The sequence below is a fragment of the Aquila chrysaetos genome, chromosome 3, assembly GCF_900496995.4.
Source record: "Aquila chrysaetos chrysaetos chromosome 3, bAquChr1.4, whole genome shotgun sequence".
Taxonomy (NCBI): Eukaryota; Metazoa; Chordata; class Aves; order Accipitriformes; family Accipitridae; genus Aquila; species Aquila chrysaetos.
Genome location: NC_044006.1, coordinates 56,816,016 through 56,831,646, shown reverse-complemented (window position 1 = coordinate 56,831,646; position 15,631 = coordinate 56,816,016). Strand labels below are relative to the sequence as shown.

At 37.0% G+C, this 15,631-nt stretch overlaps 1 protein-coding gene across 5 annotated transcripts in view; it reads right to left on the bottom strand.

Moving 5' to 3' along the window:
- Window positions 1-1,039: 1,039 nt before the first annotated feature.
- SLC39A12 (solute carrier family 39 member 12) overlaps window positions 1,040-15,631 on the bottom strand; it is a 37,415-nt gene continuing 22,823 nt past the window's right edge. For 4 of the 5 annotated variants that reach the window (XM_030010387.2, XM_030010389.2, XM_030010390.2 and 1 more), the window contains 4 exons: window positions 14,193-14,256; window positions 10,365-10,523; window positions 8,764-8,951; window positions 1,040-3,543 (listed from right to left, as the gene is read on the bottom strand). In XM_030010387.2, the coding sequence (XP_029866247.1) occupies window positions 3,415-3,543; window positions 8,764-8,951; window positions 10,365-10,523; window positions 14,193-14,256 (540 nt within the window). In that variant the 3' untranslated portion in view covers window positions 1,040-3,414. Of the gene's footprint in view, window positions 3,544-8,763; window positions 8,952-10,364; window positions 10,524-14,188; window positions 14,257-15,631 lie in introns of all 5 variants that reach the window. The other variant, XM_030010392.2, reaches the window with a different exon arrangement.

Here is a 15,631-nt window from a genome sequence, read left to right as displayed (position 1 = left end):
TTCATCTTGAGAGTGCCTGAAAACTAAGAATAGATGAAAGAGAGAAATACTAACCAGCTTCTTCCAGAAAAATTCCTGTATCTATAGATTCATATATTTAAGGGTTTCAAAGGAACATTATGATTATCTAGTCAGAACTGCCTGACAGGCTGTAAAACCTCACCAAGTAATCTCTCCATCAAGCACATAACATCTGTTTGAGTAATTGCATACCTCTTAGAGAGATACCTCGTCATGATTTAAGGGCTGCAAGTGATGAAGTTCTGCAGTCCTCACTCAGGATTTGACTCAATGAAAATATTGGCATATTATGCTCTCTGTCTGTTAGGTTTAGAGGAACACAAAGAAATACGTGGCTTTAAATAGAGTCTTGTTTGAATCTGTATGAATAAACTCTACAGAATTTAAAACAAACAAAAGAGAATGCACCATAAGAATGCATTATGCACCACCTTCTCCTTTGTAAGGACACAGTACCATATTCTTCTACCCTTTTTCTTGGGATTCTCAGAGAACATTGACAAAATAGATGAATCCTGTAGGTTGATCTCTCTGGGTTTAAACTGATGTACTTTTCTAATTCCATGACCTATAGGAACAGTTTCCACCCCTCTGTATGATGCATTGTTCCTAATACACAGTCTAGTCTTGTTTTATGTGTGGTAATACTCCACCTTCAGTATCTTTTTAAAGACACTAATGTCAAGAGAATTACAGCAGAGGCACTCACAAGTGCCATAGGAATTCAAACTTCCGTACGGTAACGAGACTTCAGGTGTTCAGACTTGACACCAAGGCAAAATGGTGACTGAACTGCTCACTTGCTGACAAATACCACAAAAGCACATGAGTTCTGTGGCAGAAATAAGGACTAACTGGCATTCTGATCAACACATTTGTGCCTGCGGTGGAAGCTGTACAAATATAATTGGCTGTTAAATGTGATGAAGAAACCTGATAAATATATATAGCCAAAAGATGGCATTTTCTGAACAGATGCAGATACAATATGTTCACAGATCATGTCAGGATGTGAACCTATGCTCATATGCAACTTTAATGTAACACACTGCCAGAAATACTTGCCCTCTTTCAGACACGTTAATAAATAGTAGAAAAATACTTCAGCATACAATAACATTGCCAAAACATGATCATATTGGTAATCTTGTTTTCTGTGGTAGTGAACATTATGCATACATAAACATTCAAACTATGTTAGCTCTTCTCTTTGAAATAACAAATGTTTCCAATATTCATTTGTACCATCTGATACAAGAATAGATTTTGCTTACGTCCAGTGGTGTCCTGCTATTGCTTGAATTGACTGTCACAGCTGAAGGTCATGGAGTGACTCTGTGCCAATACAAACAGATGAAATACTGGGAAACCACTTTTAAAAAAATCTTACCTTACTAAAAGCAAGTACATACTCCTGAAAAATGTAAACTTTGAAAAGAGAAGCATCAGTCATGGCATCTCAGCTCATCTTTCAAAGTTAAATCAACAGAAAAAGCAGTCATAATATTTGCACACATAAATAAAACAATCGAGGATTTTACTTTGGGGCTTAAAACAGCTCAGTTCCTTTCCCTAGTCAGATAGAGACTTCCTATGTGACCTTCGATAAATTGTTTGGGACAAGGTTTTAGAAGGTATGTAAATGGCTGAAGGTACATTTAGATGTGCATTGGGGTATTTGCTACAGATTCTCATAACTAACAGGCACTGAAAATGAGCGCATATCTACCTTTAAAATGATCTTTAAGTGTTTTTCCCAACGGTAAGTCTGTGGATGTCTAGGGGTTCACAAGCCCATGAATCTGTGCTGTTATAAACAATGAAATTCAGAATTATTTTCACTTTACATTTTGTTGATAAGGTAGTATGGTGCCCATGAAGCCTTTGAAAACTGAGAGTTCTGACAGTCTACTCTAGGAGAGTAGATGCTGTTCCCCTTTGTAATATGAGAATAATTGTACCTTCACTAGGAGCTGTCAAATAAACACAGGACACATTGTGAGACGGTCATATCATGTCATAATGTAGCCATATTTCAAGCTTGAGTTAAGACAAGGAAAAGAAAACATTCACTTTCTGCATAAAGAATATATGTTTGTTCTGTAACTTGCTCTCCCTATTTCCACAGTTTATCAGAGGAGGGAGAAAGAATGCATCTCAATTCTCATAAAAAATATAAATTAGGTAGGGGGGGAGTCCTTACACCAAAAATTGATAGCGTAAGTAGCAGAAATTGCAAAGCTGAGTGTTGCTCAGTACCTCCTGGAAGTTGCTCAGCACCTCAGAATCAGGGCAGAATTTGTACATTTGTTTCAGGTTTGATCCTGCAATACTAAATTAAATGAGTCATCTCAGCTTATGCAGAATTTCCTTGAAATCAAGAGGACTAATTACACAAAAATCACTAAGGATAGAAGGAGTTGCCGTGAGGCTCTACGTGCTACATGCGCTTTAGACAACTGAAAAAGCTCTTTCCACATAGGACATCACTTATGTATGAATAAGCTAATTGCTGATGGGAAGGCGCTATTGGTGTTTATTAAACATGGTGGCTCAGAAGCAACATCTGGCTCAAGGAATCCCTTGATTTGAGGAGCCTGGAAGGGATATCAGGGAAACCACTTTAAACATATTTCTTATAATCCTTCATAAGCATTTGCTATGAGCAATCATCAGAGGTGGGATAATGCAGAAGGCAGTAACTCTGGCAGTTACTATAGTCCAATGAACTGTCACAGAGTCCATCACATGTATGAGAAACTACATTACAGTCAGAAAAGGGCATTCTCAGACTTCTAGGTCATAAGCTTCAACATTTACACTTGTCATTTTTTACCTGCCACAGTGGACCAGTAAGATACGACTACTGAGGATCTTTATGTTGACAAAGTAGATAGATAGTGCAGATATTATGAGATTGCTGTATGCCATTTAACAGTTTAGTTTTGCTATATTTTTTAGTTTTATAGAAATACATTTGTTATTTGTACTAAGAGGCAAAAAACATTTCTGCTTCAAATTATTCAACTATGGTTAGTCGACTTTAATTATTGCATATAAAAGTGTTTTATTCTTTTCTTCAGTCAGACTGTCAGAGATCACTTAGAGCATTCAACTAGAACAGTCTCAGTAAAAACTAATCAAAAGCTCCTGTGAGTTTGTGCATGGGATCTGGTAAACTCAGTAACAAATAAAACATAATTCTAAACATTCATGTTTACAAAAAAAATTACAAAATCTGAACAATAAGTTAATAAAGTGAAATGGTTATCTACTGTTCAGATATAAAAATCCCAGCAATTTAATTTATATATCACTATAGCAGACATGACAAAATTGTGAATAATGCTATCCACTGTCATAAGTGGTACTTCAAGATTTCCAACAGAAAACTTAAATTTTAATTTTCTGTTCATATATAGCCAAAAGTAAGAGGCAAAGCCAGCCTAATAGTAATCCAAGGTTCTGTAGGAGAAACATCAACCAGGGTCGCCGTGTCTGAATATGAGTCATTTCAGGAAGCTAAAAAAAGAATAAGACACCAGAATGAGAGCCAGATATATTCATCTCTGGGAAAAAAAGTCTTATGGGAAAACAAGGCAAACTTCATTAAAAAAAACTTTCAAAATACTGAGTTTCTGAATATAGCTATTAATCTGTAGCATGTTCTGTACATTGTAACAACACTGATCTTGACAGTGAAATATTTAAATTAATTAAATTCTACCCATTTCGGTTCTTTTACTAGCACCAACAAGAATTATAAATGAGATTCCAAAATTTGTTAACTTCTCAATAGTTTTTAGTAATTTTATACAGCTGTCTGTAAGGAAATGCTTATTTAGTAAAATTAGTGATTCCCTTTTGTGGGAATAAACTAGTTTGACTTTTTTTGTTTCAGTACTATATATAGGGTCAATCCTGCTCTTAGTGAAATCACTGGCAACACTCCTATTTACTTGGGCTTTAGTAAACATACAAGTAGAAAACAGGATTTTTTAAACATGCTTGAAAAAATTTCATCTAATATTTTTCTCTGTGAGTTTTCAATCAAGTAAAGGAGCAGCAGCTGTTTATAATCATATTAAAAGCTCCTTAACGTTGACCTTCCACCCTACATGGTCTCTTTTATCAAAGTTTTAAACAAAATGTATGTCTCAACAGAGCCTGTGAAAATGATGCCTCAGGCTCTGACTCTCTTAGTATTTATGCTTTACGTATTATGGACACCAGGGGAGACACTAATGACTGGTGATACTTTCACATCAACTTTGGAAATAAATATAGAGCAATGGCCTTATATTGACCTTTGGTTTTGGTTGGGGTTTTTTTGTCTATTTGTTGTGAACTTCAAAACAAGAGTGAGTGGTCCTGGCACTCTCCCATCATCCCTTCCTGCTCCATTCACAGCCTGTGCTTGAATGAAGCTACTTAATTCCTCTGCTCTTTAGAGCCTCTTCACAGGAGCTGTAACAGCATCAGCCGCTGGGAGACAGTGGAGTGGTGCTGACCAAGGAGGCTAACGGTATGTTTACACCTATTTGCTATGCTTGTCCTTCCCTCTGTCAGAGGGGGGTCTCTGGGTCTGCTTCTTCTGCACTCTTCTTTCTCTGGAAGTTGGCATGGGCCCAAAACAAAACTATAGTGAAAAATCTGCCTCCACTTTAAAGATTTGCATAAAAATAACAGGTAAACCCAAACATCCTGGGTCTCTGTAACAACTAGGCAGTGGTTTAAATTACGTACAAATCTGCATCTTAGAAACTCATGTAGTTATATTTAATTTGTATTTAAGGATCATCAGCAACTTTTAATCTAAAGCAAATGTAAACACCTCAAAGTTCTGACATAAATCAAAATCTGAACTGACAGCTTGTATGTGTTTGGAGCATGTGTTTTTTGTTGTGTAACTAAGTAAAAACTGTTAATTAAGACCTAGGCTTGAATTCGGGGTTCCAGCCTAGACCTTTGGCCTTTCTTATTTATCCTTATAATCAATCTATTTTGTCCTCTTCACCAGTGCCTGGGTGAACAAGTTCTCTAAATAGCAACCTTTTTACCTTCCCACTGCAAAAGCTAGTTTTTCCTCTTATCGCTGTCAGTGCCAATTTACGAGTTACACACATCCACAGTAGGTTCCTAAGAAAGTTTTAAAAAAGGAATTCTGAGCAGGTAGTATCCTTCCTATGTCCAATGCAGATGTCTCCTCCCTCCACCTAACCTATGTGAAGGTTATCAAGTGCACAGACCATTTCTATAGCCTTACCTAATGTGACATCCCTGCTTATCTCTGAAAATAAAAGCTGATTGCTGACACAGTATCAGCTATGGTTCCCCGACTCTCTCTGAACACAAATGTGTGCGGTACAGCAGAGAAAAGCTTATTGTTTAGGAAGCATAAGCCTATTCAACTGGCAGATGCAAACCACCTCACAAATTAAGGGAAGATAGGACCATATCCAAGCTGTTGGATGCCATCACAGTTACTAATTCTTGAAGTCTGTTGGAGGCAAAAGAGTTACTGTTTATCAAGGGACTACTCTATTCCCACTCCAGCTCATGTTATCATCAGCACACAGAAGATATGAAGAATTAGGAAGCAGCATGCTGAAAGAAGGCATGAGGGCCTCTCAACCATGTGCTGGCTAAACAAGAGTTCTACCAAGCTGGGGCATATATGACATCACTGCTGTGCTGTAACGGCCCGATAAGTCACTTTAAAAATACTGATTTAACTCCAAAATCAAAAAGATTTTTAAGGTTAGTCAGAGAAAACGTCAGTTAGTTGCCTCAGGGAGTGGTCGGTTAGCTCCTACTACTTGATATCTTTATTGTCTTTCTTGCTTCTGTCTCCCTCCTTTCAAATTAGACAGTTAAGTCTTTCTGGTCAGGAACCATATAAACCAATATGATCTGTACAATCACTCAGAAATTACGTCCCAGTGCTTGGGGTTTAATACAATGCATGTGATTTCATAAATATTTATCCATAATGATTACTTCATAGATACTCATTTAAGAGGTTGATACAAGATTTTCAGGTTTGTTTCCCAAGAGGAAAAGGGGACATATTTTGTCAAAGAAGCAATTCACTAGGAGTTAGTCTGTTCCATTCCATATATTGGTGTCTCAAGTTTCAATTCAGGTTACAGGTATGTTAAAGAAAAGGTGTGTTATTAATTAAAAGATCTTTGGAAATAGTGCAAAGTTATGATTATACTTATGACGTCTAAACAGATATCAAGGACAAAAAAATCTCACTATACTACTCATAAGAAGCTGTTTTTCAGGGGATTTAATTTTGGTTAAACAACAACTAAACCCACAATATTACAGGTGTTTATTCACATGCATATCTTGAAGCAACAAACAATTTACGTTGCAATATTACACCTCTGCACACACATTTGCAAGACTCAATACTCCTCCCTTCCGCCTTCCCCAATTACTGGGAAGATGAAGTTTTGCAGAATTCCTTCGTGAAAAATGATGAAAGATATAAATATGTTTATCTTTTGTCCTTTTCCTCAAATGTCTAAAATGATTAGTCTACCCTGTTTGTTAGTGGAGCTAGAATGCCATTTGTAGAAATGAATAATCTTTAATTAGCCACAGAAGTAGTTCTGTGTAACCTTGACTGCAGCAGCAGTCTCACAGTGCTGTCCTGTCAATGAACCTCCACCTCACACCTCTCAGCGTTCCTCAGTGGAGAAACCAGTGAGGCTGTTCAGTTTTATTTAACTGCTGCTTTCTTATTTAACTGCTGCTCTGACAAGCACATGAATATGTGAAAGCCCATAAAACAAATACTGAAAATTCTAGTTAAGCTTTGTACATCATTAAGTATTTGTACACCATTGGCAGGAACACTGATGACTGCTGTTTGTAGATGGAAAAGCAGCAGAGAATAGATGTTATTTCTGTGCAGAAAGTTGAAAAATACATAAAGCATGGCTGATTTTCTTTTGAGAGGTACTGTACAAACATATGAAACTCTTCAGATCTATAGATTCCTGCAGTGCTACAGGAATATATTTTTAAATAAAATAATCCCCGTGATATTCAACACTTGCACTTCAGATGAACATAGGTGAGCAACCCAATGGCAGTTCTTTTGACAAAATGCAGAGAAAGGCAATAGGATTGGAATCTTATTAATAAAAGGGAGGTGAGAGAAATAAGATCCTTCCCTCTCTCTCCCTTCTTTCTCCTCTTCACATCAAGAACAAGATTATGGTGACAAGCTGAGGACAAGGGAAAACATGTCCCTGTCTCTGCCTGGAACTATGTCATCTCTTGGGATTTACAGCTGGCACATTGCTTTGAAGACTCAGGGAAAAACATGGTGTTGTTCTAGGAGCTTGTGGATCCCTGATGGATGCCAATCCTACACTGAAGGAAAAATATGCCTAAATCATTCCTAGCCACATTAGTAAAACCATGCCTATTGAGTAGGTAGGCAGCCTCACTTCCAAATTTCTCTGTGTCAGAACAAGATGCAACTTGGTACACAGTGTTCCTGTCTGTTATTTACCACCTCAGCCAGTACTGTTGACACACCCACAATCCTTAGGCAGTTCCCTCATAAGCTCTTAGAAGCACTTTATATTCACTTTACTTTTGTTACAGTAGCAAAAATAGACTAAAATACACCCAAGTTCTAAGGTCAATTATTACAAGTAGATTTTTACATAGGTTATAATAGTGGCATGGCATATCAGATTTAAGGTATTATGCTTGAAACTGGTAAATGATATCTCAGGCATGAGGTGGGGGGTGGTACTGAACACAACAGGGAGACAGACAGGCTTGGGAAAAACACAGTAATAATTTGTGAAGAGACAGACCTCTTTTTTTCCCCCTCTTGATCTAATCACTCAAAATATTCCATCTTTGTTCAGAAGCTTGCAAGCAACTTTACTGTAACACACGATAGTTGAAGAGCCATGTGACAAAGCTGGCAAGGTAATTAAGTTCTGCATTGTTACAAGTGTAACAGTTAGCCATCTCTTCAATAAATTATGTGGCCTGAGGCATCTTGCATGAGTTATGATTCCACCACATTCTTCCACAGTCCTTAGACCTTCCTCCTACCGTATATCTTCACACTTTATTTTTTCTATAGTCAGATCATTGCTATGGAACTGGGAGTGTGAAAAATGTTGGGCAAATACAAAAAAAGTTGAGGTGATCTGATGGGTTTTTAATTGCTTAGGAGCTCATCCAAACCTCTCTGAGATAGAAAGGCTGGCCAGAAAGAGCACAGGATAAGCATCTTGCATTTTAGTTCAGAAACAGCAAATTCATGTTGAAACAATGGATGAAAAATATATAAAGAAAAGGGCAGGAAAAAGAAAAAAGTAACCAACCTCTTCAAGATTTTAAAAACCCCTGCAGGTTCAAATGTTTCTTTATGTTGTACTAAGTAACTCTATCAGGCCTAAAAAAGATATTGTTTACCTCTCCCCCTTTAAAAGTCCTTTATGCCTTTCTCATATATTACCCTTTTAATGGCCTTTATTTCACCTTTGTATTGCTAATTACACCTAGCATGAGGGTGACATGAAACCAAAACAGACTATAGTTCTAAGCACTGTGCACACACAGGGAAGACAACATGCTTTTCCCAAGAAGCCTATGAACTGTTTTTCCTTCCAAGTTCATTCACCTGCATTTGTTTGACATTCATCTGTGATGTGGCTGTGTTAAAAGGAAAATATAACAATAGACTGAAGTTCTCACCATTTCTGCTAAAGATAAATACAAGAACATTCCAGCTGTAACAGTAAAAATCCAGTTTTGAATGCATGGGTCAGTTGATACAGAAAGGCCAATATAAAGTCCTAAGAATGCTGTTAGTGCGCTTATAAAATTCATCAAAATTGCAATCTTCGTGGGGAGTCCTGTACTCAGCAGCACAGCAAAATCTCCTGCATAGAGAAAAAGACAGAAAACTTATTACTTAGCTGATAAATATATTTGTAAGACTCTCGGTAATAACACATGAAAGAAAATAATTAAGATATGCACAAAGATAGTGAATGATGGAGGACTGTCCTTAGATTTCTGTAGAATTAGTTATAAACCCATCGTCTGTGAAAAAAACAAAAACAAAAAGCCCATATTGACTTGTATTTGTTTAGCTGTTCCTAAAGATAGCATACAGTATACAGGAGTGGCCTTCTGTTAGTTCTCGATGTTCTGTGACATTTCCAACTTGGATACATGCAAAAGTGAAGTCACATGCTTTCCCACAGTTTCTAAATCTTTTTCGACTGGGAACTTGCCAGTTCAAACCATGTGAGTATATTTGCAGCATGGTCTTTGAGTGTTTTACAGGTGCTGCAAGTCAGAAAAACCTATGCCAGTCTGATTCCAGTTTGAGTTTAATTCCACGGATTTCAGACCTAATTAACTTCGGTAAGTTGTACATCAGAATCCCATCACAGGTTTTTCTTCTAAAATAAACAATTTCACAATGGGTCCAAAGTAAAAGATTTTAAAAATTCTTCTCTGTGAGCATAGAAATGCTACTTTGACACTGAGGCACTAATTCCCTAGAATTAACAAGGTCTGTCTTTGGAGTTAATGGTTCAGTATTTTAGTAATTTCTTTGCTATACAAACAAGAGTTACCAGTTTTACAGCAATTCCCCATCCCACCTTTTTGTTTAGAGAAGTTTTCTACATAGACAGCACATGAAATCTTCAGTCATTTAAGAACAGAAATGAGAATCTGCAGTTCTCATCTCAAACTTGCCAACTTATATATGTTCATCAGCACAATGTCAGGAACAACTTCAGCCACACTGAAAGATTTACCACAAGGAGATAATTGAGGGCAATATTCAATAGAATGATCTTCCTGTCCTGTCCACTAGTAAAATGGGTCATATATCTTCTTTTATTATCTTGTTATTCTTGATCAGCAGCAGGAATGAGGGTGGCATGAGGAATACATTGTTAAATGGCTTTGCTGCATGTTAAAACTCTTGGATAGCCCGTTGTGTCAGGCATGCCCATTGTGCACACATGGCTCCTGCCCACAGCTTACTATTTTTTTGTGTCTGTACACATGAGAATAACTCTTGACCTGATGGTATTTACATTTGGAGAAAGTGAGATGGGATGGCATCCAATAATGAGGGCAGAAGCCTCCTCTCCTTTTCATGAAGGGGAAAGAGAAGAAAACAGCCTCTTTATATATCCATCTCACACATTAATGTTATAGTTCATGATGCTATAAGTAAGAAGAATTTCCACTAATGTCATACAGGGAAGAATTATTTGGGAAACCTGGAACTACAAAGCCAATCAGGAAAAATACACATATATATTTCTTACCCATTTCATGAGGAATTTCATGGCATAAAATAGCAATAGTCGTTGTCACACCTGTTTCTGTTGAGGACGAGAATGCTGCTCCTATTACCAAGCCATCAGCAAAATTGTGAAGACTGTCACCCACCAGAACCATTATTGCTAACAAGCTAATTTTCTTACCTAGGAAAAAACAAACAAACAAGCAAATAACAAAAAAGCCTGGAAGTTTTAACAAAAACAGATGCTGTAATTTTTGCTATGTTACAAATTATTTGGGGTTTTTCACATACACCATTATGAAAAGTCATAATAATCAGAGGACAACAGTGTTTATCTGTTTTGTCCTTGTTATTATACTTCTTTCAATACACTTGAAATGAAAAAGTACGTTGTAGAATAAATCAGAGTTGGAAATACCAGGAAGTAGCTTCTTTATTTTTACTGGGTCAACTACTAGACAAAAACTTAGACTTTGGTTTGACTCCAGTCTCATGATATGTCCTAAAGGTTTCCATTAATCTTTCCTTGGTCACTGAAATTCACACAAGTTTTCTTGCATTCTAGATTTTTTTTTTTCCTTAAAAGGTGGGAGTTTTTCATGGAATTGCACAGCTATAATGAAGATGAATACTTGGTCTCATGCAGCTGATCACTGTAATACTGTAAAGCATGTTGCTACTGAGTAATATTTTCAGTGTCTGTTTTTTATGAGATTGCATCACAGTGAAAGACAGAGATGAAAGGCAACAAGCCCCAGAATATCATTATTAGTACAGCATTACAGCATGCTCATTTCCAACTTTTGTTCCAATCAATTAATGGCTGTTATGCTCATAGTACCCCTGTCTGTAGCATCACTCATGGATGCAGATGGCTATTTCTCTTTCCCATATTGTTCTGTGACCTTGCTTTAGTGTGGAACAGTACATTGGATGTTCATGATCAGGCCTCTGACATGAGAGGAAAGGTGCTACTAGTTATAAAAGTACTGAAATCAAGCTAGGGAATTAGGGCCAGTCTCTCCATCCAGCCTGTAACCCAGACAGCCATGCAGCACGCTGAATGGATTAATGGAGAGGGTTTTTAATTCTTCATAGATACATAGGCTCAATGTCTAGGCTTAGCAATATATAATTGGCTCCTCTATGCTGTACTTTGTTCCATCCATTTTATCCACAATCTTACAAGCAGGATATTCTAATGCCTTTCAGGAAATTCATCCATCTTCCCTCTACACAATATGGACAGAACACTTTGCAAAGGGTTGCTTTTATGCCTGAAGAAGCAGGGTCATGATTTGGGCCCTAAACATCAGGTATTTTCCTGACTTTTTTGGCCCCAAATAGACATAATATGACAGTCTAAGGAGCTAACATGGAGCTGCACAGAACTGTCTGAATATAGTTATTACAAGGTTTCACTTCAGTAATGTTTTTCCAGAGATGACCATTTTATAGTGATGGGGGAGATGTTTTTCTTACAGAAACTGGCTAGAACTGCAGTCTTCAGACTATTATAAAAAAAAACACACAGCACATAAAAGCCTAACAACTGTATTCAGAAAATCCTCCCTAGTTGCCTGGGAGCTCTGCGGGTTCAGAAAAATTGGCAGGCTTGTTAGATTTTCCTGCCAGCTTACAGAGCCAGACGTGGATGTCCCCAGTTTGCACAGTTCTTTCTAAACACTATGGGCAGTTTATAATCAATAGTGCAGAGCATGAATTACATAGAAATAATAGATTGCTGCATTACATTAAGTTTGTGATTTGTAATAAGCACTGGTGAGGATGAAATCATGGCCTGCCCTGAGATACTATTAGTCTGTTTTATTCAAGTATCTGATTGTTGAAAAAGATATACCATGGTTACTGGAACTCACTCCAGCGTGCTGTCTATAATAGGGATCAGGTTAACATTATGGAGCAATTTCAAATGTAAGCTTTGTGAACTTATTTGACTGAAAGTTAAGAAGATGCATATATAAACAAATCTGAATCTTTATCTTAATTTACTTTCAGCCTATTTTAAAGCAACTTTGTTACTAGCAATTATCTCACGGCATTATATTGCTGCAATAGTAACTATTAACTTATTATCCTATCTTTCTACAAAGCCTCTTCTTAAACAATCCTACATTTACTTTTGATAATTTTCTCTGCTTAAATAGGGGATTCTACACCATAATTTTCATAAAGCTAATGGGTGCAGGACTCCGATCATAGATCACACATTTTAAGCTTTGAATAAGAGTTTAAAGCAAACATTTATCCATAAATAGAACTTTTCCCCAATGTTTTCATTACTCATACAGCAAAAATATTTCTGGTTAATGTAAAGTCTCACTGAGTATACCAAATATAAAATGCTACTGTTTCATCTGTTCAGATATTGATAGAATAAGTGTGGATAAATGAGAAGGCCAATGAGACATCTTTTTACTCCAGTAGCTTCTTGCTTTCTGAGTTACTCATTGACTATCTAAGGTGACTGACTCCTCTCGCAGACCTACTTGACATGCGTTTACAGTGAAGTCTGGCATTTCTGGAGCTGTCAGGCTTCTGTCTTAGAGGTGCAGATTCCATTCCATTTTGGGGAAAAAAAACACCTAGAAGTTTAGCCCAGCATCAAGGTACCCAGGTATGTTTATGCATCTAGCTATTCATAAGAACTCTAACAACAGAAACTTTTGAAAATATGTATTCTCAAAAAAACCCTAAACCAAAACAACCTCCCTTCCCTACTATGGTTTCCCTTACTGATTTCTAATATAGAGGTAAAACTGAGGTATGAGGAAAAAATGGAACCAAACAAAGAACGTTACTGAGAAACTCTCCCAAATTTAGTTCTACACCAAATTTAGTTATTTGTAACAAATAACATTGACATCACTAGAAATTTGTTTGTGCTTAGCAGGTAGTGATGATTGAACAGAATGGAAACACCTAGAGATGGACTAGATAGTCACACTGAAACTGGCACTGAATTGTGTACTGCTGGATACGTGAGACTGAAGAAATGGAAATCCAGATTTCAAATGCCTCAGAAATGGAAATTAAGTTCACAAGAACAGAGAAGAATATTAAAAACCTAGAAGAAGATAATGAAATTGTTAAATGAATCAAACTGATGACCTGAGATCTGAGATCAGAAAATAAAGGGGAGTTGATCATAGTAAATAAACAGATTTCAATTCAAATGTTATTCTCTCAGTTGAATAACTACAACTCTACTAAATTCACAAAGGTCACACAAGTACAGTCAAAGGCAAAGTTTGGTTTATGCTCTATGTTCCCACTTTTTGGAGTAAGCAGCAACAAAGCAGAAAAGACAGGAGTTACTCTGAAGCTCTCTGAAGAAAACAGATGATTATCCTAAAACTGAAAGCCCGTAATTCCATACATGTAATAAATCATTACTGGTTTAAAGAGGTTATTGCTTTACCATGTAAGAGCAGAAGGAAGCAGAATTATATTAGTATAGTGAGCCAACAAAACAACCATTTCACTACCTCCAGAAATAAAAGCCCAAGCAAAGTTTACAATTATAAAAATCTGTTTTATGTTAAATTTTGAATATTTCCCTTTAAGCAAAGGCTTTAGAAAAACGGTTTGCAACAGTGAGTAAACAAACACTAAAGCATGGACAGTATAAGATTAATGAACTTCACAATTACAGGGTTGGCAGCTGAAAAGGTCTTTAAGCAGAGATTAAATTATGTAGCCAAGCACCATCAGATGTGGTGATGTAGCACATAGCAAGCGCAGAGCCAAGCCAGCTTCACACTTTCAATTCCATCTTAGGTCTGAAGGCTTTTCCTGTTACTTGTCTAGTCTTTTTATTGATACTAACTTTTTTTGCTGATTGCCTTACTCTCTGGAGGAACTTCAGCAGGCTCAGAATCTTCTGGGCTTCTCTAGTTAAAAGCAAAGATAATAGATCAGTGTTAAAGGGCTCTTCCAGCTGTTGCTATAAATACAGGAAAATAAGTTCAAGCTTTTTGAATTAAAGATAATTGCTGTTATTTGCATAGATATCATTAGAATCATTTATTGAGCACTGGCAGTGTGATTGGTACTGCAGAAACACAAAAAAAGAAATCTCCCCTGCCCAGAAAAGGTTACAGTCTAATTCAGGTAGGAAGAAAGACATTCATAAGCACTGTTGTAACCCAAGAAAATCATGTTTCTGCTTGAATACACAAAAATCTGAGCCAAATGTAGAACTAAAAAGAACATTATAATTCAAATTGTATCTTTTGATTTTGCTATGACCGGATGATTGTAGTTTCCTGCTGGATAGGGTGTCTGTAGGATTTCCAAGGAAAAATGGGTAGACACCAGAGTCCCTTTGGAGTTCATGTTCTTCACAGTTACTCTGTGAAAACACAAGACTAAAAAAGATGGTCATAGGTAGGTTTCACAGCCTTTCAAAATATAGGTTTTTTTTCTTCGGGGTGGTACAGGCTCCAGTGCCTTGCCCCTAGGCCTTTAGTTAGGGCTTTGTCTTGGCATCAGGCATCACCGGCTGGGCATAGCAGCACATGAGTACACTCCACTGCAATGAGTGAAATTTACCCTTATTTCAATTGAAGAAAGAGACAGTATCTTTGTCCTTATCCTAGAGAGTTAATTTGATGTGTCAGCCCTAATCTTTAATTAACAGAAACTGCAACTGTGGGAAGAGAAGGGAGAATATGAGGAATATCTCTCTTCCCCTACCTCTCTGGGGCTTTTCTTTCTGATGAGAGAAATTAGAAATTTGTGCAAGGGTGAGATAAGCCAAAAACCTTGTTTCTTTGAAACTAGAAAAACTGAATTTATAATCACTATCTTTTCTTTTTTTGGCCCCAAAAGCATATCAAAGGTATTATGGCAGCCAGTGAAGAGTCAACAGCAGCACGAAAGAGTGCTTTGTCAGGGACAGCAGCCACCACTCCAAAAACTATAGCAGAGATGTGTACTGGCTGCAAAACAGGATATGTTTCTTGGCTGGTATTAGCTTGGTTGTGATGTGGGATATGTGCTGTAGAAGCATGAGGAGGGAAGGGAAAGGGTTTGGTTTTGAATTCTACATTTTAAAGGAAAAAGAAAAGCCTTTAATTCCCATGATTGCAGCCAATCATATGAATTCCAGTAATTGTTCCTCTTCTCTTATAATATTTATTCACATGCCACTTCTTTGAACTCTGAGTCAAAACTGCAAGACTAATCAGTGACCTGAAGGATTTATAAGCTTTTCTTAGTCAACCAGTGTTTGTCTTACTATTACTCACATGATTCTGAAAAATT